Consider the following 22581-nt stretch of genomic DNA (forward strand, 5'->3'; position numbering starts at 1 on the left):
TGGTCAAGCCGGTGACGCCCGCGCATCATGGCGGCTGAATAATATCAGACGAAAGCTGCGTCTCGCGCTGTGTTCGATGTAAACGCTACGCTTCGTGTCCTAAATGGCGTCGGAATCGACGAAGCTGGAGCAACTGAAGGCCATACTGGCAAAAGCAAAAAGATCCGCTGCAAGTGGCGTTAACTCGCCTAATCAATACACCACAAATGCCAACGATATCATCGGTTCGTCGTCGCCGGTATCGCCGGTGAGAAAGTATATGCGGTCACATGTTGTAAACTTGCACGTGGTGGTGTTTTGGCATGCGAGACGTAAATACGCAACTTGAAGTTGTCAGTCGATTGTCACTTTTTTGATCGCGCTTGCAGTTTGTTTGCAAGACAGTGTGTTTGCCGTGAATAGCTTCATCCTCATTGATCGATTGCAAACTTTGCCGAGGGGATGTTGATAACGTGACCGCTACTGAAGCGGGGTTGCTGATAGCTCTTTTTTTATCTTTTCCAGGGTGACCGGTAAGTTACCCGATTTCTTTTTCATCTCTTTCATTTGATTTAGTGATGCGTTTGTTCAACTGTCCCTTGCACGTCTCTGTAAGATCAACGTTGTCAGCGAACGTAACTATTTCACGATCGTCAACTTTCTAGCGCTCGTTCATTAAATGACGCCGGTCGATGGTCACTTTAAAACAAACGAATATATGTGGTCAGATAAACGGTGTCGAACCGCACCAGGTTCCTGCAAAAAAAAAAAAAAAAAAAAGAGCAAAAAAAAAGAAGAAGCTGCTGCGCACTGTCTCAAGTTTAACGGACCGATACTGCTTGCTGACATAAGTTGTCGTTTTTGTTCGACGTTGTGTTCGGGTGGCTAAAACTGCCAACCTATTTAGTCATTCTAGTTGTTTCTAACCACCGTAGTTGTGTTTGCTGTTGACGCTGTGATGCGTCCACGATGTCGTCGTCGTTGTCCGTAATGACACATGCCACGATTGGCTGAGGGTAGGATGGGAAAAGGGGAGGAAAAAAAAAAGGAAGTTATGTGGATCCCACGTTCTGCGGGAGTCGATGTAAGCGGGCCGTTTGCGTCGATTGACGGTAATTGACGGTGGTGTTTACAATGAATGTTTAAACTGCCCCTCAGCAGGTCAGGCCATTTTGAGCCGACAAGCGCAGTGCATACAATGCGTACATGGCAGTGCTGTGACATCGCTCACAGTGACACGTTACTTTGAGAAATATTCAAGGCAACATGAGTTATTACTAATCAGCTGCGTCAGTAACGAATTAAAGTTTAGGGAAATAATAAAACACACCAACCGAATGTCTGCATGTTTTTGTTTAATGAACTCATTAATGAGCTATTAATGAACTAATTTGAAACATTGTTGTATAAAACTACTTAGAGGGTACGTAGCAACTTCCAGCATATAACCAAACTTGCAAGTGAAAAACGAGAGTAGTGAGTTAAACATTACCTCTCGTGCACCACTCGTTTGTCTGCGCAATTGTTCATAGCCTGCGAGAAGGTTAGCCCTGTCATTGCCCCACGCAGTGTATTGCATCATGGCAGAAGTGTCGCACTTTAATTAAATTATGGGGCTATACGGGCCAAACCCACAATACGATTGAGGCACGTCGTAGTGGGGGGATTCCGGATTCCACCTGGAATCCCTTAACGTGCACCTAAATCGAAGTACACGAGCATTTTTGCATTTTGCCCCCGTCAAAATGCAGCTGCTGTGGTCAGGATTATACCCATGACCTCAAGCACCACCATAGCCATAAAGCTACCTCGGTGGGTGCGGAAGTGTTGATCTGATGGGCAGTGCTTTAATGCAGCTTTGCGTCTGCATGCCGTGCGTCAATTGTCTGCTTGACAAATAGGAACAGTGTTTATTTTTCAGAAATAGCAGAAACGTATCGTACCGTACCTTGAGTTTAAATGTCCGCAGTTTGTCCGCAACTGCAGCCACATCTATAAATGACAAAAAAGTAGCAACATCTCGTTGCCTTTTTATGTTGCCTTTTCCGTCTCGTGCCGTCCCCCCATCTGCCAGTAAAGAGTGGCAAAGCGGTTATTCACTCATTTCATGACTGCGTTGGTTCTGCCCATACTCTGCCACCTCTCCCTACCTCCTCTATACCATTCTATCCATAGAGTTTATAGATTCTGTCTACCTCGCCTCCGGACTGTTGCACGTTAGTACAAAAGGTAAGCGCTGCAGTTTCTGCAATGCTTTTGCGGGGTCTCAAGGGTAATAACAGCCGTCAAGAGGGTACTGTGGCAATGCCCAGGAAGCTTCCGAGGGTGTTGTGACATTGTGATGGAAAGGACCAAACTACTTTTTCTCGTCGCCTTTCCTCTCAGCCGTGCCCTGTGTACACATGCTCTGAACTACTCCCAAACGGGGTGTGTCGTACAGCAGCAGCAGTGAAAGTCGAAGCAATAGACAAAGACAGCCTCACTTTAAGAAAGCAAAGGGTGGCGGATTGAGCTAACTTGTGTTCCATTATGTTGCAAGGGTGTGTAGCTCGAAGTGTGCTATACAAGAATGTATGCCTATTGGAATACCAAACTAGCCCCGTCTGCTACCTTTCTAAATAGTGCTTGATCGTCCCTGTCTGCTGCCGTCATAATGTTTCCGAGAAAAGATTGCACAAGTACTTGTTCATGGACCATAATCTCCCATATTTCCTACCGTCTGGCATGTGAATCTGTATAAGTGTTAGCAGCATTCATAAGATGTGGTGTGTGAACGAGACATTCAGTCCAGAGAAGCAAATGGCCAATTCTGTAAAGAAATACGTTAACCCATTGGTATCCAGCAATCTGGTATGCACAAGGAGCAGACGTATTGGTTTTGTTTGACAGTCGACTTGAAATGGGATAGGTTTAGATTGACCAAAGTGTCGGTGGACAGGTTATTCAAATCTTTCATTGTCTACATCTACATAACAGCACTTGTGCCAATGTTCGAGCAGAGAGTGAACAGTGTTGTGCTGTACTGCTACAATTTTTTGGCGCTGAGCCGTGCTCCCTCAAGGGCTGCAGAAGATAGCGCCAACCTTTCCCTTCTTCGTAAAGATTCACTTCTCTCTCCCCGACGACACTCAACTATGCTGTCGGGGAGAGTAGAGCACATCCTCAAATATGTTGCATAAAGTGCTACTTAATTCACTAATATTGTTAGCGAAGCTTCTGTAACTGTTGAGAGAAGTGAATGCTTTCCCATATTCATTCGAGTAATCGAACCTAAGCGCGGAGATTTGCCTTGGCAGTAGGCTTTTGGTTGACTGATTGCCTCTTTTGAGAAGTGGCAAGCTGGAGAGATAACGAAACTGTTGATAAGTGTGGATGAAAGTGATAGGCTGGCTGCGGTACGTTGAGAGTAAACGTGAATAGCACACACAAACTGGGGCAGCGTTTACACCTTCCTGAAATTGCCAGCACTTTTCACTCCCAGGACCGGCAGCATACAAAGCTGTCAACCGATAGAATCCAGGCTGCCACCAACAGACGGTGCAGGTGAACACGACCAGTCGCCGCAGCAAGCGACCATGCACCAACTCTCGAACACCGAGCAGGTTGGGCTCAGCAAGCTCGACCGGCTCAAAGCCGTGCTCGAGGAAAGCAGGAGGAAGAAGGCGGCTAGCCCACAAAACGTACCGCCACCTCTGATGCCGGCTTCCTGCAAAGAGGTAAGCTGCATATGGCCTACCTTCATTTGTTCCTTTAAAGGCCAACTCCAACAAAATTTTTGAATGCCTTAAAAGCCTAGTTTCAGATAGCGTAGATATAAGGCAGCCTCCATATAAATTTGTACTTTAATATGCGAGTAGTTGAGCCACATAAAGCTTGCGGAAATAGGCATTTCTTATACCAAAACGAAAAGAAAGAAGAAAAAGAAACACCGCTCGCTGTAAGTGATGCATGACTCCAAATGCGCAGCTCTTTGGCATGACCTCTGAGATCAGGTACCTGAGGTGATTGAAAAATCTCAGAGGCAACATGCTGAAACTTGCATGTCATGTCTGCTAACCACCAGGCGCATGCATCGTCCGCTGAGACGCTATTAAAAGGCTGCTATGGTAGGAAAATTCCGACAATTACTAGCCCGGCAGCTTTGCCAGGATTTCTACGATATTATAATATATTCGCATTTATATAACCGACTTAGCCAAAGCGAAATTTCATTGCTAATGAAATTAATTTCATAATTTTATTATGAAATTAAACATTTCATAAAATGCTTAATTCTATCCAGGCACTGCCAAACTGCATCAGACCAGTGGCCAGCAACAAGTGTCATGAAAAGGACTCGGTTCAAAGTGTAGCAGTCCAAACTACATCACCAGAACAGACGTCGGAGAAAGCGAGGGTCAGTGGTGCCTTACCTGTGATAACTTTGGATTTATTGTGTCAAACTGCTTACGACAGTTTAGCGTTGCTTGCAACTGGCAGTTTAGTCGTTTTTCGTTTGCCGCCTGTTAACACTGTGTGCGTAGCATTTTTTGGGGGGTTACTTAAAGCCTTTTGTCTTCAGCGTAATAACCGTGCAATGTTACTTTGCTGTCGTACGGCAAGTTTTACAGTGTTGGTTTGTTTCTGGAGCTCAGCACTTGCGGATTCATGGTGTTTCAATGTCCTATACTAACTCAGTAGAGTTAATGTGTACGCTAGCACAGGGAGCAGAGTTGCACGCAGGTCCCCTATGTTGTGCAAAACGAAACAAAAGTTGTGAGGGAAAGCTGCACGTGACGTTCACAGGAGCCAAGTTCATTGCCACACCGGCAATAGGGGATACGCAATATTCTGGAAAAGCGCTTCCCCTCGCATCTCGTTTCACCTATACGTGACGTCGCCCTAGGAGTGGAAGCAAAGCAGGAGGGCAGGATCTGGGGCGGTATTCTGTAAGAGTCTACCTAGTGGACTGTCCATTTCGCCATTTCTGTGACCGTTGATTCGCGGCAGCTTGACGTGCAGGAAGGTGCCAGCCAGTCTCCTTCCTGCACGTCAAGCTGCAGCGAATCAACAGTCGCCGAAATGGACAGTCCACTAGGTAGACCCTTACAGAATACCGCCCCTGGTGCCACTATCCTTGCCCCAAACTCTCTCTCACTACATCCTCGTTGTCTGCAAGCCTACCTTTGGCTAAGTGTTGCCGTGAGCGGGAGGTCGCCAACATTGTATGGGGAAACCATGCAGTGTGGGAAAGCTTACTTCCAGTATTTCGCATATTCCATATTGTGGTCGATCCACGTAGTCAACCCGTCTTCTCGGGGATGCTCGAGGTCCAATTTATTATGAACTAGACACATCTGAGCTGTGGTAGTTGTATGGTTTTCTTCTGAATGAATAGCAATGTCCATTTGTGTGTGTGCTTGGTTTGTCACCTAATGCAGGATCCTTTGCTACACACAGCATGATTGTGCCATCTGTCAAAACACGTACCAGACGGCAATTCTGAACCAGTACAAAATCGAAAGTATAGAAAAGAAAGTTTATCATGCGATCTTTATGCATATTTATCTATATAATCTTTTTCATATCTGACGCACTAATTTTTGGTCTCAAATGAGAGCAATAAAATAATGTCTCTGCCTTTGTACCATGGCCTGCCACATATGAAAGGGGAGAATAAAAACAAATTTACTTTTGCAAGAGCTCCTGCAAATCACCTCTCTTATTTCTTTATCATACCTCTTGCACTGAGTGGCCAACCCTGACGATAACTGTGGTGTGCAAGCCGATGGTAGAGGGCAGAAAGGATGGTGGAAGAAAAGAATTGTTGCAGAAACTGGGCCCCCGATCTACTTTTGTAGTGGTCTTTATCATTCAGTCACTTGAGTGGTGCATATCGGTCGACTTGTCTCTCCATACATAGGTTGGTCCCTGGCATTTGTGCACCAGAGGACGTACTCTTGGATGATCACGTTCGCGAGATTTCGCAAGAATCGCCGTTGAACGCATGTGCACAAGGGCCGAGTAAATGCAGCGAAGAAAATCATTGGCTCTCGTAGGCAAAAGTGAAACAATCGCCGAAAGTGATTGTCAGAGGATACTGCCCCAGCTATGAAAAAAATTGTTATAGTCACAATCGGTCACATATGATTGAGCTTACTACAGTGAAAGCTCGTTAATTCGGCCCCCGTTAATTCGGAAATTCGGATAATTCGGCCTGCTAATTCCCTCCCTTCAAAAATGTACATATGTCTATGGCAGCGAACTCTCGTTAAATCGGCACGAAATTACGCGTGCACCGCTTAATTCGGACTGGAGACAGGCCAATACCGGCGCTGAAGTGAGTTTTTGGAGTTTTGGAGCGCAGAAATCAGTACTGGCACGTACACACTAGCCGCAAAACGCGCGCGGCGCGCCGCCGACGGCCAAAACGCAGCTGCGGCAGGGCGGCCACACCAACCGGCGGCGCGCCGCTGCGGCAATCACGTGACAGACTAGACTCTTCCCCCCCTCAACGTTTCCCCCCTTCTCGAACTAACCGCGTTGTCATGGCAATCGTGGAGCTCTTAGGTGCCTAGGGACATAATCGCTTAGGGACTTTTGAGGCACTGGTCTCCGCTGAGCGTGGCTCTCTTATCTCCGGGACCGGGCGCAGTGACCTTGCCGAGCGTAGCTCCTACGTGCGTAGAGAGCGAATCGTTTAGGGCGCGTTGAATGTCTGGCGGTGTCTGGGGCACGCCGGCCGCGCTGTAGCGTTTGTTCAGGGCCGTTTATAGTCCGACGTAACGCGAGCGTGCACGCTACGTCACGTTGGCGGAAACGAACCTCTCAACGTAACCGGCGGCTTCCGACGCGGCCCGATGGGCACGGCTCCTGACCCATTCGCGCGTTGGTCGCGCAGAATGCGCCAACCCACAATGCATTTAGCGCGAAGAAATAAAGGCGCCCACTCCACTTCGCCGATGGTCGCAGACAGCCGTTCAAAGCGGCGCGCGGGCTTGTGATCATATTGCGCATGCTCCGAAGATAACAGCCGACGCGCGCGCGTCGGAAGAGATGGCGTTTCGGCTGGCGCAGCGTGGCTGGCCGCGAACGATGCTGGCCCGCGCGCCGATAACGTCGGACTAGAAACGAGCGGTCGGGCGGGTCCGCATGACACCAGTTTCCCGCGCGCACGTCAGGGAAGCGGACTGCTCTCATTGGTCTCCTTCATGCGCGGCACGCGCCAAACCGCAAGAAATCGGTCCTGGAGCGATCCCTTCTGCGGCTAGAAAAACCCGTTTCGCGGCTGCTTTCACGGCGCGCGCGTCTTGGCACGCCGCGACGTGAGCCGAAAGAGACGCGGCGCGCGCCTCGGCGCACGTCGCGGCACGCTTGCACTAAACGGGTTGGCGCATGTGCGAAAAGTCGACCTTGCCGCCCAGCTTTCGACGAAAAAACAAACAACCATCACGGACTTCTTTACGAAGTGAAGGTATGGAATAAAAGCCTTGTTCATATGCATATTTTGTTGTCCATTCGATAATTCGGCATTCGGATAATTCGGACATTTTTTTTACTCCCTTGAGATCCGAATTAACGAGGTTTGACTGTATAACCAGCGTCAACCTGAGAATTCAGTACAAGCTCTGCCCATCAAGCAGCACTGAGCCTGCACTCTGTGCTTCCACCCAAAGCATAATTTCCGAGAGACACCGATGTTGAAAGAAGTTTGCCTCCACTGTGACGCATCTAGACAAACCATCGAGCCAGACAGCGGTGTTGTTTTTGTCACTGCGTTCTTAGATTGTCACTGAAAATAAATGCCTCTGTTCTGACCGTGTTTTGATGTTTATTTTCCTTGGTGCTTCTGTTCGTACACAGTCCAATAAGAAAATGCTGCACACTCATAAGTTGTTGTTTCTTTCGTTTCTTATAATTTATTTGCTTGTTTCGTGCAACCTGCCATATGCAGCGGCTAAAGGAATTGCTTGAAAGACAAGCCCGAAAGAAAGCAACCATGCATTTGCTGAGCTCGCCAACACCCCCAGTTCTGAACCAGGTTTCCAAGCATGGTGAAAAGGTAACACTCTTTTGTTTATTTTAGGTTGAGCAGCAGTCATGACTTGGGGAAATGACTGGTAAGGTCATTTTCTTGGTCATGACTGTAGTTAAAGCTTTCTCTTTAAGAAGCTTTACTTCAGGAGCTCTTACCTAAATAAATAGAAATGTAGAAATCGATAATCTCTGCATCCACTGTACTGAACTCAATGAGGTCTGTTGCATTTAAGCTAAAAGGTTGAAGCAGATTTTTGATTGAGATAATTTTTCTTTTGCGCAATTCGCATCCATGTCATCAATCAGGTCATTGAGAAATTTGCCAAGTGCAATCAACCTCCTTATATGGCTTTCATAGACTATGAAAAGGCATTTGATTCAGTAGAGATACCAGTAGTCAGATGCTGTGCGTAATCAAGGAATACAGGAGGCATACGTGAATACAGTAGAACCCCGTTCATATGTTTCGGGAAAAAAAACGCGGGAAAGAGCATAATAACTGGGAAAACATGATCCAAAGTCGCTAAAAAATTTGACAAATTCAACTACCGTTGACATCTACGTAATGCGAAGTGTTAGGCGAATCACTGCAGCATGAGATGCCGCAACGTGCCGAGATGGTGGGGGCCCGTGCAACCTGAGACACGCATTTTTATTATTGCGGCTTCGGCAAGCTTTGCCTTTGTGCCCATCGAATTCTGTCTAGGCTGGCAGCTGCTTCGAGCGGGGCATTTTTGCGGGAAGTTTTGAGGTGTCCACTCGGCGCTAAATCGTTGCGGCACAAGACGCCGACGCATGTCACGCTGGTGATGCCCGAGCCACCCAAGACGCACATTGTCATTTTCCTATTGCATAGTGTTTTAAGACGGCGATGGAAAACAAATAAAATTGAGTTGGTGGGTCTGACGCCGGAATATGATGCCTACGATGCTGACAGAGCGAAACATTACACTCGCTTCACGCTGCCTGCAGCAGGGAACGGCTGTGCGCCTTCTGAAAGCGTGGAGCACTAAACTTCCAACAGCACTACGCACCAAGCAGTGTGAAACTGATAGGTGAAGATGCTTATCGCAGTAGGGTTGGCAGCAATAGCTGTGAATTTGGCGTGTGATGACATGGGAGGGCAGTTGTTGGTACCGAAATGAAAAACTGAGTGTGCGCCAGTATTTTCATGTGACACCAGTCGACAAGTATTGTGGGGGAGCTGCGGCGGGCGGCTACTGTTCTTGAATACGCACTTCGGCTCCTTCTTTCTTGTTTACATGGAATGTAGCGACCAGAAAACATATCATACATTTGCAGTTTGGCAATTTGCTGAACGATGGTGCTGAAAGATTGTGTTTCCCGGGAAAATGTGAACCGGTAAAAAAAAAAAATTTAACTGTAATGGGTCATATTTTGTGTTCTCAATCATGAACGTTGCTGCCATGAAATTGTAATGGGATCATATCAACGAGGTTCTGCTGTATATTGGGAAATATCTGCCAAAATTCCACAGCTTCCTTGCTTTTCCACAAGAAAAGTAAAAAATCCCTATCAAGTAAGGGGTCAGGCAAGGAGACGCAATCTCTCCAATGATATTCACTGCATGCATCGAAGTATTCAAGCTATTAGTCTAGGAAGGTTAGGAGTGTGGATCAACAGTGACTATTTCAACAACCTTCAGTTTGCAGACCTCCTGTTCACCAACACTGGGGATGAATTACAAAAAGTGACTTGAGCACCTTAATTGGTTGAAGATTAATATGCAGAAGACAAAGGTAATGTTCAGTAGCCTGGCAAGGAAACCATCATTGATGATTGCCATTCAGCCTCTTGAGTCAGTGCAGGAGTATGATTATCTAGGTCAATTATTCACAGGGGACCCTGATCATGAGGAGGACATTTGCAGAAGAATAAAAAAGGGTTGTAGTGCATCACCAAATCCTGACTGGAAACCCTTACTGGACAGTGGAATACCACTGTCGTTGAAAGAAAAGTGTACAATCGGTGCATTCTACCAGCGCTAACATATGGGGCAGAAACTTGGAGGTTAACAAAGAAGCTTGAGAACAAGTTAAGGACTACGCAAAGGGCAATGGAAAGAAAATTTGTAGGCGTAACGTTGAGAGACGGGAAGAGAGCGTTGTGGATCAGAGAGCAAACGGGGATCGCCGATACGCTAGTTGACATTGAAAAGAAATGGAGCTGGGCATGTAATGCGTAGGATGGATAACCGGTGGACCATTAGGGTTACAGAATGGATACCAAGAGAAGGGAAGCGCAGTCGAGGTCGGCAGAAAACCAGATGGGATGATGAAGTTAGGAAATTTGCAGGCGCAAGTTGGAATACGCTAGCGCAAAAAATATATCTTGTGCATCACTCCAAATCATGTCAATAATGTGTGCGTAGGATTTTTGCTATGTCCTCATAAGGATCGTAACAATTTTACGTAAGCTGGCCACACATTTGTTCGCTTTAGTCGATCCAACAGTTTACAGAACTGCGACATTTGTTTTTGGTGCAGAGTTGAAGTTTTCATCTTCGTACTTAATTTTTTGTGATTACCAATGTCTTGCAATTTTTTGAAAGGATTAGAAGCCTTAAATGATTCTGCTCTCTGCAGTCAGAATTTAGCTTACTAAAATCCAACAAACTTCATTCATATCAGTTTTGCAGTTGTCTGGTTACAATTCTGCATTTCGAGATTATTTTAATAGCGGTATCTGAGTTTGCCCCAAACTAAGGCTTGCTTTAACTAGGAGTCTAACAGATGACAGCACGATAGCAAAGTAATCCACATCTTGAATTTAAGTTGCGATTTACTTTTCCATTGCAATAGTCTGATTTCATGACGAACTTTACTATGCCACCACTGCCGCAAAGCTTGCTGGTAAGTAGTCCTAAAGGCAAATACATGGCAACTATGTCATAGCACAAACACCATGTGCTTCTTACCAAACCCGCTTAGCCCTCAAGATGAAAAGGTGTGGAGAGAACAAAAAGATTCTGCAATAGGAGCACTGTTGAGGAGGCACACCCCTTAACCTCAGCATTCCCCTCAATGTTGCGCTGAACCAAAGTATAATGGGTTAGCAGGGAGGACTACTGTTGAACGTCAATATTATGAACACTGATATAATGAATTGGATGGGACAAGTGAGTCTAAAATATTTGTCGCTGATGTCGGCCTGTAACAAATATACGCTTTACAACAAACATTGAATATAAAGAAGCTATTTTCATGTCAAATGTAACTTGATTATAATGAGGTTCCACTGCACAGTCATCATAGCTGGGGCGCTGCGTATGCACTTTGAACGCGGTAAAAGATTGGTCTAATTAGAAATGCAGGAGCACGATTTCTAAAGTGCATGGTGTATTTTCAAAGGGCGCTGAAAACTCGTCGGGGGCCATCCCATCCTCCGTGCTCCACTCACAGAAGGACAGCGAGACCAGCACTGGTCAGTTTCCATGCTCAAGGCTTCCAATCGGCATGCGAGTTGCGGTTGTCTTCCTCAGGCTGGGAGAGGAACAGAAGGTGAGCCCTGTTGCTAGAATTCCTTTTACCTATTGCTTTCCTAATCCAAGGAGAGTGCTTCTCTAATCGCATCATTTGGACTCGTTAAGGGATCTAAGCCTCGCAACTTCTGCTCCCCGGCCGGCACCACAGCTCCGCCTTCAAGCACCTCCTTAGGATGGTGGAGGACGCGGGGCTGGTGTCTAACCTGTAAATGCGCTGCCCGCCGGCCGTTGTCAGCCATGGACGCTTTGACCGCGATGACCTTCTCTCTTGTTTCCTCGATGTGTCCCCCTTCCCCAAGGTGCTGAGCCGTGCTGCTTAAAGGGCTGCAGAAAATAGCGGCTTTTCCTCCTTACAATCAATGTCTCTCTTATTTAATATAATGTTAAATCTCAATGGGAGGGCTGTAGAGTTTTGTACTAGAGATACCTTAAATGGAAACCTGGTGTAGTCGTACTTGGACACAGTTAGTACAGGGCTAAAACGGCAAGGAGGAGCATAAGAACAACAATGCACAGCATTGACTTGCAACTATTCCTTTTGCCCATATGTCATTCTCATGTCTATACAGTAGAACCCCGCTGATACATTTTTCACAGGACCATAAAAAAAAAAAACGTAAGAGCCGGGAAACGCAAGAGCCGAGAAACAGGAAAAATTGAGAAGTGAGAGTAGTGTTGAATTGCACACAACATTATTTTAATTCTTACGTGTGAAAAAAAGTCATAGTTTCGCCCGAAAGCCAAAGCACCGATTGTAATAGCAAATTAGTAGAGAGCTATACAAAGTAAGGATAGTAGTTTTATCGTCCGTATAAACTTGTAAACAGTCGCTTATATATTCGTCGCTATATAATAGTCGCTATATTAACAAGCATGGTGTCAGCGTCCGCAGGCAAACATGAACACTTCACACTCGATGAGCGCGGACACGCGCTGTCAAACGCTGGCGCGAAGAAGCACCGCTGCAGCAGTGAGCGAAGTGACCTTCGTGCTGTTGTCTATCGCTTCAACCCAAACTGAGCACCAAGTACACACAGCACGCACAAAGCTACGAGCCGCCGACACACCTACACTGCCTAGACTCTGCTCCCAACGTAGATCGCTTTCAAGGTACGGCCCGCCCGACCGCGCATCACCGCGCAGTACGCATTTGGTGCCAGAGTACAGTACAACGCCGCCCGCTATCCCTCACTCCCTTGCTCGCCGGTGCCTCGAGCGCAACAGAAGAAGGCGCACTTCCTCCCCGCTTTTCTCTCTTGCTCGCGCGAGATTTAGCTGCGGTCGTCGGCTCCCCTTGCACGCTTTCACTCGCACATAATGCGCGCGGCGACGACGCTATCGCCCTTGAACTTTATATGGAACATTTATGCGCCAAAACCAATTTTAGAGCCACAACGCGTCATAAATGCCATCTTTAGATAGCAAATACGGATCTCAAAGGCCATGCTTTTGCTGACGGAAACCGAGAACACATCATAGGTGTCACCCCAGTACTCTGGGCGGCCAATCCCATCTCAAGATGCCAAGCCAAGCGACATGAAAAGCCAAAATGGCCGCTCGGGCTGGCGTGGGGTGGCAGTTAGCAACGTATGAAGTGGGAACGGTCCCACAGTTGCGACGCAACAGCGGGGTTACCAATGCATTTGGTTCTATGGGAGCTATGCTGGGACCGGCCGAAAACGACGTAACAGCCGGGAAAACGCAGCACCCGGCAACGTAACAGCAGGGTTCTACTGTACTTATGATTTTAGCGCTCGTCATTTTCCCAGGCCGGCAGATCAACTGCCGAATCGAATTAGTGCTTCGGCACTAGTGTTCACGCGCATTGCCAGTACAGCACTGTGTGCACCATGGTAACAGTGAGTAATACAGTCAAGAACAATATGAGAGAGAACACCATACTTGTGATCGGGTGCGAACCTGGCATTTTGATATGTAATAAGTAGTTTTCTCATTGCATGTCTAGTGTTATGAAACAGTTTTATGGAGGGCATGTGTTCTAAGGCGAAAGCCTTTAATGGCTCATACTCGCGGCGTCCGACCGTCCGTCCGTCCGTGCCCTGGAACGGTGCCAGCTGTGGCCTCTCCCCCTTACACTCTCTCAGCAATCACGGAATAGCACAGCGGCGCGCGCGGCAATGCTCCTTCGTCAGACGTCTCATTGCAGCAGTCGAGTTAGTCGGATGGCATCGAAGCGGCCCAGTGATGATTCCACGGCAAGCGGTTCGGAGAAGCGCCACAAGAATGTGGATTCCCCCGATACCAAACGCCAGAAGAAGAATGAGCGAATGCGCATGCGGCGGGCTAACATGTCACCGGGCACCAAGGCCAGGGAAGCGGAAAGAAAGCGGCAGCAGCGAGTGGCCGCGTCACCGGGCACCAAGGGATTCCACTGGGAGTGTCCATGCACAAAAAAACAAAAGACATGGCATAGTTAGTCGAATGGCCAGAGGCTTTCGCCGAATACACTTTGGAATTTACAAAGTGTCCTTCAAATTTTTGGTCACTACAGTCTCCTGAAAGAAAACTTGGTTGGGTACTCTCTCTCACATTGGGAACTGCCCTTCAAGGAACGTTGGGATTTATGCAGGATATTTTCAAGATTGGTGTCGCTTTCTTTGCAGAATTTTCATTTATTTATTATACTCTACTTTTATTTGCCCCAAATAGCCACTCAGCGCCTCAGTGCTCCAACCAATGAGTTGGGTGTTTAGAAATACTAAATGTTGTTTCTTTGGTTACCTTTACATGCTAGGTAATCTACCTGCAAGAGGTGTCGGCTCTACGGGACCTTATCAAAATGGTGAAGTGTCTCAGCGCTGTGGCCTCCAAGGAGAGCCAACATATCGAGGAGCCCGTTCCAGGTGCCCTTGTTGCTGTTCTGCATGGCAAGGACTCGACGTGGTACCGTGGACAAATTGGCTCCGTTCACTGCGACGAAAAGGATGCAGCAAGTGGCAATGGGTACGTTTGGCACTCCAGTCTAGGTAGAATAGAAGGGCGGTATTCTCGGTCAATAATTTTCGAGTGATCTTGCATTATTAAGCACCGGACTTGACGGTATCCTTGACACAGCACCAGGAACGCTTTCGCCCATAGAATGCCAGCGCGTCCAGTGTTAATCACGTGAAATCTCGTGAAAATAATTTTTTCCCTGAAGTCGTCAACCGAGGATACCGTCCCAGAAGAGTGTGTCTCAAGTGCAGCTGATCAACAGGACATTGAGCGGGCCAGCCTGCATTCGTGGTAAAAGACGGCATTGTTAATAGCTTGAACAACACTTGCAGTTAATACTGTATTTTCTCACGTATGACATACAGGGTGTTTCACTTAACTTGGGCCGAACATTAAAAATATGAAAATACCACGTAGCTTGACAGAACCAAGGTATGTTGTTTGCCGTCGCTCGGATATACTCGGGTTATCTTTTGCATTTTGCCTAATTACATAATTAGTCTTAATTCATTAATCAACTTCTCAATGAAAAGTGTCAATGAGAAAATTGTAGAGCAACACGAGAAGCTCTCGATACAGCTTTCTGTTGCTCAATACGTGGTACATAAGTGTTTTTTCGAGCGTGAAAGAAGCCAACGAATACACGCAAATTGCGGTGCGACTGGCTGCTCGAGGCACTTTGCATGTATTCGCGGGCGTCTTCACGCTCAGAAAAACGCTTTTATGTAGCAAGTATTGAGCAACAATTCCCTCACTGACACCCTTCATCTAATTATCTAATTAGGCGGAATGCAAAAAATCTGAGTATCTCCAAGCGATGGCAAACGTTACCTGGCTTCTGTCCAGCTACGTAGCATTTGCATATTTTTAAAACCTTGGCCCAAGTTAAGTGATACCCCCTGTATATTGCGCATGACCTCACCAATGATTGCAAACCTCGGAAAAGAGGAAAAATTGTAGATCTAAGCAACCTCTAGTGACTTGCATCTAGTGTAACCAGATTCGTCTGATGCCAAAGCAAGACAAGGGGGGCGAGGTGTTCAACATCATTCAACAACATTCGACATTATTCTAAAGGTTAAGTGGGTTAGATCGAAAGATTGGCTTCTGTAATAACAGATCGTCATTTGTAGTGAGAACAGAGCTTTTGTAAGTGAGAAAATTATGCAAATGGAAAATTCTAGTGGTGCCACCTGTTTTGGACAATGCTATCTCACGTGTGACATCAGCACTGGCTGGTTCACGGAGAGTAGCAGAGAGAGCGGTCGCATGAGGATTGCCGGTATTGACGTGGGCGATTGAAATTGTGGACCAGCAGCAGTACATTCAGTGGCAATATTTATGCATCAGTCGTATATTGACACACAGAAAATGATGATAGACTCTTACACAAATAATTAGGGTGGGCTAATATTTGAAGTTTTGAATACGAACTGAATATTGCACACTTACTATTTGTATTCATATTCGAAAGTGAATTACCGTATTTATTCGAATATAAGGCGAGGTTTTTGTTCCGAAACCGCGGCCTCCAAAGTCTACCCCCGCCTTATATTCGAGGTAAACATCAATCATTGCTTCACAGTCGGTAAAGGCACACTAATATTTTCTTTGCATGAAAATGTAAATAATTCTGAATATTTAACATTATAACGCTATTACATGTTTGTGCTGCAATCAAATGGGTCATCGTCAGTGAGAACGGGGGAAAAAAAGAAAACGATCTGACGGCAGTTGCTTCGCAAAGGCAGCGGCCCGAGAATGTCGCGGGCTCCGAGATCAGCAACGGCGCATCGCGGGAAAGTCATAAAAAGGTCAAAAACAGCCAGCGAAAATCCAGTATGTTTTAATCCACAAGCCGAGTTCAAACCGCAGCCAGCTATTCGGCCACTTTTCCATGTGCGTTTGCACGCGCTTGTCTTTTGTGTTCCCTCGCTGGTGTAGCGGCAGCCTCCCGTGACCTTTGTTAAGAGTGTACGCTACCTTCATTCGGCGTGGCATTTGACTGGATTACCTACGGGAACCTTTCCGTTGCGACTAGTGATCATGGCAAGTCGTCGTTGTCATTACGTTTGCGGCATTCAAGAGAAACGTGATAACCGATGCCGAAGCTTTGGGCAACTGCGCTGCAGGTCGAAAGCCACGGCGTCCCAGAAAACAACGTGCGTCGTTGGAGAAAAGAGAAGGAGGCCCTCTGGCGGGATCTCTCGCCTTATATTAGTGTGCAAACTTTTTTCCTTTTTTGCGGTCCTTCAACTCCCCCTCGCCTTATAATCGTGACCGCCTTATATTCGAATAAATACGGTATTCGGTATTTTCAAATAGTATTTGAAATTAAGCGAATATTCCGGAAGAACTGACTGTTAAAGTCTAGTCGCTGCTCACCGTCCGCTAAACAGTGTCGCAAATTATCGTAAGTGAAACAATAACAAAATTTTCGAAGAAATGCAGTAACAAAATGGGTAATGCAAGCTTTATTTCCAGTTTTGCGGCGGGAACATGCATGACAGCCTGTAATTTTCTTTTCTTTTTTTTTGCTTGTAGTCTCTTTATTTCACTCACTCAGACTGCTTATACAGTTAAACCTGGGTATGACGAAATTGACAAATTCCTGAAAAGCTTTGTTAAAAGAGGATTTCGTTATATGCAGGTTCGGCACGAAAATTCGAAAAAGAAACGCTTACCGTATTTACTCGATTCTAACGCGCCCTCGATTGTAACGCGCACCTGTTTTCCGTTTTCGTCGAAGCACTCATCTTTGGAACATCACACCAGGTACTGGATGCGTGGACGCGTGTCGTTTCACACAAGCGCGAGGTATCGGAAACGAACAGCGAGCGTCACGATGGCGTCGTATAGTGTTACAGTAGAACCCCGCTCTTACGTTCCCGGATAATGCGTTTGCAATGATGGCAAGGGCCAGCAGAGCGCTGGACTAGGGGCCCCGACCATTTGGCGCCGCCCTGTCTTCAGGGGCAAACACAATTTCTATGTGTGCAAATAAAGTTTATTCTCCTCTCTCGCATCGCATTATAACGGCTCATATTGTGAGGTCAGTTAGGAGTTTGTACGGCTCCGGCGGTTTGAAAGTGAACGCCATGGTGCTGCAGTCCAGCCTACTGGGAGCCAGCACTAAGAAAGCCGACCACTGCCCTGCTTGAATGCAGCAGAGTTGCCCAGTCGAGTGAGGTTGTGAGAAGGCAAGCAGGCCCTAGTACTTCCAAAGGGTGTAAGGAATTGGTTTACGCAGCTTTGCGGTGCTTGATTTATCAATTGTCACATTGGCGTACATCTCTGAAGGTTCTTTTTCTTTCCTTCATCCGTGTTTAGCCGTAGCTGTACTCGCTGCTTTATGCTTAAATAAGTGTGCTTCCACCTCATGTCGCTGGCATCGCGAGTTTTGCCTTCAGGTACAGCTTCACAGCAATCCAAATTGTGCATTCAAACGTGGCTTCAAGGCAACGAGCTTCGTGTAGTTGCCGGGAAATTGGATCGGGATGGCAAAAATTTGCATGTTCGGTTCGCCCCACGGCCTCGCACTCAGTTTTTTTTTTCCCCTAGGTCATATGGGCAAAAATAGGATGGTTTAACGAACGGTGTTCATTCTATTTTGCAGGATGAACCTAATGGGAACATCGATGGATATCGTACCACATTTTAGCGCCAGTTGCTGTCAGCTGGTGCTAAATTCACCGGTTTCTGCCTAAATGCCAATGACTTCATTACCACCTGGACTTATATTATGCAATGTTAACATGTGCCTTAAAGTACACGATCAAAAAGTCAATTAGTAGGGGAACTTTGTTAATTACCTTACAGAACATTGTCACTTGTCGTTCAAGTAATCTCCACCACCTATTCACAGTGTAATGTGCTCAGAGGGGTGGAGTTCGCGATACCTGCCGCAGGTAGCATATTTAAGCGTTTGTTCCAAGTAAAGAGACAAGGACAAGCATTGTACGTTGTCATTGACACCCTGTCATATCACAAATGTCATCGCTCGGTTTCTGCACAGGTCAATAAAGAAGGTGCGGGTGTGGTTCATTGACTACGGGCGCTGGGACGACGCACCTGTGAACTGCCTGCGCCCTCTGCCAGACACTTTCGAGCGGCTTCCCGGTTTTGCAATTCCGGTCACCCTGCACGGTCTGCACAAGGTCCGGCTACCCAAGGACGTCGCGTTCGAGGGGAGTTTTCTCGACGCCGAGGTGGTGACCAATAGCGAACAGCAGTCGGTCCGACTCTACATCCGCAACGACGACCTTTGTCTGAACGACACGCTTGCCGTATACGCAGAGTCCACCAGTGAGCCGTCTGCGGCATGACAGCCATGTTTGAGATCCGCTTAGAAACTGTCTAAGCACTGCAACTCCACCTTCAGAATTGTGCTTAGGAGAGGAAAATGCAGTACTGTGAAGAGTCGCAATGCAGTGTAAATTATTTTCTATGGATGCCTGAAAGGTGGTTGAGTGAGTTTCAGTGTATATTGCATTAACATGGCTTCTCCCTTTTACTTGCAATGGCGAATTTTATACTTTATGGTTTCATTGGTTTGTAGATCTTTTTGCGTAAAGTCTCTTTTCTGTCAAGTGCCTCCCAGATGTCTAAGCATAATGTATGTTGCGATAATCGGCGTTTGCATTCGCTCGTGTCAGCTTGTCTCGAGCCTATATTTTGTCATGTGTCTAATCACAAAAAATGAAAAGGGGAGAGGGGAATTTGCAGAGATATGCACCAAAACCTCGGAGGCAACAGCCATCATTCGCTGAGTGCATCGTTCACCACAGCAGATGCAAAGACTCGCAGTATGACTTTTACCTTGTGAAATCACGCTTAGCAAACTGTTGCACTATAAAGAGAAGTGCCAGTTAACACAGTCAGAAAGCGATAGCCGATACCGTTCCACTTACTGTAATTGTGTAGTACTGTGTTGTGCCAGTGTTTGTTGTGTTTAGTTGAAATATATTTTCGGGCAAGAGTCGCAGAACTAAAAAAAATCGGATGAGTATGTCCTGGTTTAAAACACAATCATTTTTGTTTTGTCACTCTTGCCTAATATGCCTTTAGTGTTTATGTACAATTTAAATGTCTCACCTCTTTCGTTACCACTAGAAATGTGCTCATTTTCGATGTCATTATGTTTAAAATTTTTATTTCATGACCTCGTTGTTGCAACTTATACTGCAATGCATAAATTTATAGCTTATTGGTGTTTTGAATTGGCACGTAGCAGTAATAATTGCTGAGACAATTTTTTAGAATCCTTATGTGAAGCTTCAAATAAGCACCTCAAGGAACACGAATGAAAGTAATAATTTGCTATTTTAGTATAAATACTGAGTAAAAAAAAATCTGAAATATGCAAAATATGCACCAGCTTCCTAGTTCCCAACTTTTGTAAGTCGAATCACTCATTAAAATTCGTATGAAGATTTGTTGGCATCAATACTAGCTGTGGAGATGCTGATGCTGTGCGGGAAAGCAGTAGCTTCGCAAATTTGAAAATGGGTAAGCTCCTATTGTACAGGGAGCATTTGTTTTTACTGCATGCTTTAAGCTGTGTGGTTAGTATCGTGAGCGCTGAAGTGCTGGCATTCTCAGGGGGCACCTGGGCCCCCAGTGCCCCCCCCTGCTCTGGATCCGCCAGTATCATGACCGTCCACCGTTGTTGAGACAGTGTTAAAGCAGCTTATATGTTGGATGAGAAAATTGACAACCCGAAAGAAGCTTCTGTGTCTTCACTGCTGCTGTCATTTAAAAATTGTTGCCAAGTTTTTGCTAGGAACACTGTAGGCTAGTTTTGACGATACCTCCAGTAAAAGCTTTATTTTTTTCCAGACTTCCCAATCTGCCAAAATTGTAAAATCTGGCAAATAGCTACAGTTTAGTCATAATTTCAGACGGTGCATGATGTTGCAAGTAAAGGAATTCTATTAGAAATGTTTAACAACCCATTGAAAAACTATCAATTTCTATAGGCACGCTAACAAAGGAGTTAATTCTTGCTGTTATGCTTGTGGTGCATCATGGTTGTTGAGTGGTTTTGTAATTTGATAATGCATGCTGAAAGATGTGTATTGATAAGTGTAATGCGTGCCCCTTCTGACAAATGTACACCTTTTTTTTTCCCCCTCTTTTTTTTTTTTTTGAGGTGCATGTTACATCATAACTTTTGGCAGTTCATTATATATAGTCTGCTGACATCATTCACTCATTTCTCATCCAATTAAGAATGCATCCCTTATCCGTAAATGAATTGGGATTCAACTGCAGATACTTGCCTTCGCAGAAGTAGCAAATTCCAGCATCGTTAAGTTGTGGTGGTGATTGTATAGCATTGAAATGAGTTAAACATATGTGCAACAATAACTGTCCCTCTAGGGCTGACGTCCAAGCAGTGTTCCTATTGACACTCCAGGTGATTTCTCGAAAATGTCTAGTTTATAGTTGTCTGCAGGTGGTACTGTTAGCGTTATTGAATACCCTTGTCCAGTCAGCATGAACCTGTGAATTTAATGTACAGGAACAAATAAAAAATTGTAAACTTCGTTCAGCATACTTCCTTTCAGTGAGTAGCATCAAATTAGGCAGTGATGACACTTGTTCTGCAGGGAGGCGCTGATAATTGCACACAAAACAGTGATGTGGGTTAATCAGTTGCATTTAGAAGACGTGCACAAGGTGACATCAAACGACAGTGTTACACCTCCACTGTCTCGTAATCGTGAATGCAAGTATACACATAAACATGTACACGATCCTCCCTTCACAGCAGCGCAGCACGCAAGTGAGCAAGCTGGTGCAAGTGCCAGAGGAAGTCGCCATGCTCTGTTACCACGTTTGGCCACCTTCTGTGGCATGACGCGTGTATACCTCCTGGGAAATGAACTAAAATTGTCTCGTGAAAAGTTAGTAATTATTTAGGGTGCTCTGAGGCTTGCCGTAATTTGTTGTGAGGTTTCCAGGTCCAGAACCTCCATCTAACACACAAAAAAGAAACGATAAATCGAAAATATGCCAGTAATGTTAAGGGCCGCGGATACTATGAGGGACATTAAAGGAGTACCGATATGACACAGTGGTTTAAACAGCTGTGCCAAGATCAGTCCTTTGTGCCATCCCACTCTAAAGGCATTTTAGTGAAAATTGCACCAAGCCTGTGCTAAACTAAGTTTTAAGAATGAAAGCCTCCTTCGTTGATGGCTACCTATACTGCTGCCACGGTCATCATCATCATCTCCGAAAGTCAATGGAGCTGAAATAGCCTTTATACAGCCAATGTCATCTGTTCTTCATTTGTTGCTGCACTTTTGTTGCCTTTCTTTTTGATGGACGTTACAATGTACTACCGCCGTACGGTCTTCTTTGGCGCCAGTTGTGCTGCAATTTCGAGGAGGATGCATACAGTCGAACCCGAGTATATTGAACCGACATATAACGAATTACAGTGTATAACGAACAGCAGTGAAATTCCCTTGAAGATTTTTGTATAAAATTTGTATTTTGTATATCGAATTACCTATATATCAAACTTTTTTGTGATCCCCTTCAGATTCGATATATCCGGGTTCGACTGTATATATATCCCCCTTGTGCAGCTTGGTATTCCTCGTATGATCGCGGCACGGAGCTTGCTCAAGGAGGATGTCGGGTCACATTCCTCCTTGTCGGGTCAAGGAGGATGTCGGGTTACATTGCTTAGTATAGTTGGCGGGCGACTTGAAAAATATTTTGTAATACATGTACTCAACTGCAGACATTTTATTTGCTTATGAATATGGGACCTTCTTTGCAATCCTGCATGATCGGAAGAGCAAATTGCGGGGTTGTAATTTAATCGGCTCTGACATCCCTGTCAAAGAAAAGCAATTGACTCCAATTGGGAAATTTCCAATCGTAAATTAGAACATAACTGGACCAATTGAACCAACTGGAACGTGACCAATTGGTTTTTGGTGCAGTAACCAATTGTACCCAATGGGTGCCAATTGGTTGGAAGGACCAATTGCACCAATGGGCTATACCAATACACATATATATACCCGAGAAAGCAAACCTAAATAGGATTCCAGCTATCAGACGGTTTGCTATAGCCTTAGTACTGCATGCATATATAGCTATACTCA

The 22581-nt window shown here is 45.7% G+C and overlaps 1 protein-coding gene across 1 annotated transcript; it reads left to right on the forward strand.

The window, feature by feature from the left end:
* The first annotated feature begins 33 nt into the window (after positions 1 to 33).
* LOC119457958 (uncharacterized) lies at positions 34 to 19299 on the forward strand. The gene is made up of 7 exons (XM_049670586.1): positions 34 to 255; positions 3461 to 3695; positions 4262 to 4375; positions 7913 to 8020; positions 11367 to 11516; positions 14256 to 14464; positions 18471 to 19299. Exons 1-7 carry the CDS (start codon positions 104 to 106, stop codon positions 18778 to 18780), a joined length of 1278 nt encoding a protein of 425 aa, XP_049526543.1. The 5' UTR covers positions 34 to 103; the 3' UTR covers positions 18781 to 19299.
* The last annotated feature ends 3282 nt before the right edge of the window (positions 19300 to 22581 follow it).

The sequence above is a fragment of the Dermacentor silvarum genome, chromosome 7 (genome assembly GCF_013339745.2).
Source record: "Dermacentor silvarum isolate Dsil-2018 chromosome 7, BIME_Dsil_1.4, whole genome shotgun sequence".
Taxonomy (NCBI): Eukaryota; Metazoa; Arthropoda; class Arachnida; order Ixodida; family Ixodidae; genus Dermacentor; species Dermacentor silvarum.

What these genes read in the sequence shown, in the direction of transcription:
- LOC119457958 (XM_049670586.1), top strand. Translation starts at nt 104, where the DNA reads ATGGCGTCGGAATCGACGAAGCTGGAGCAACTGAAGGCCATACTGGCA. An exon ending in AGACGTCGGAGAAAGCGAGG is followed by an intron (nt 4,376 to 7,912) that starts GTCAGTGGTGCC and finishes TGCCATATGCAG; the next exon opens with CGGCTAAAGGAATTGCTTGA. An exon ending in TTTCCAAGCATGGTGAAAAG is followed by an intron (nt 8,021 to 11,366) that starts GTAACACTCTTT and finishes GTATTTTCAAAG; the next exon opens with GGCGCTGAAAACTCGTCGGG.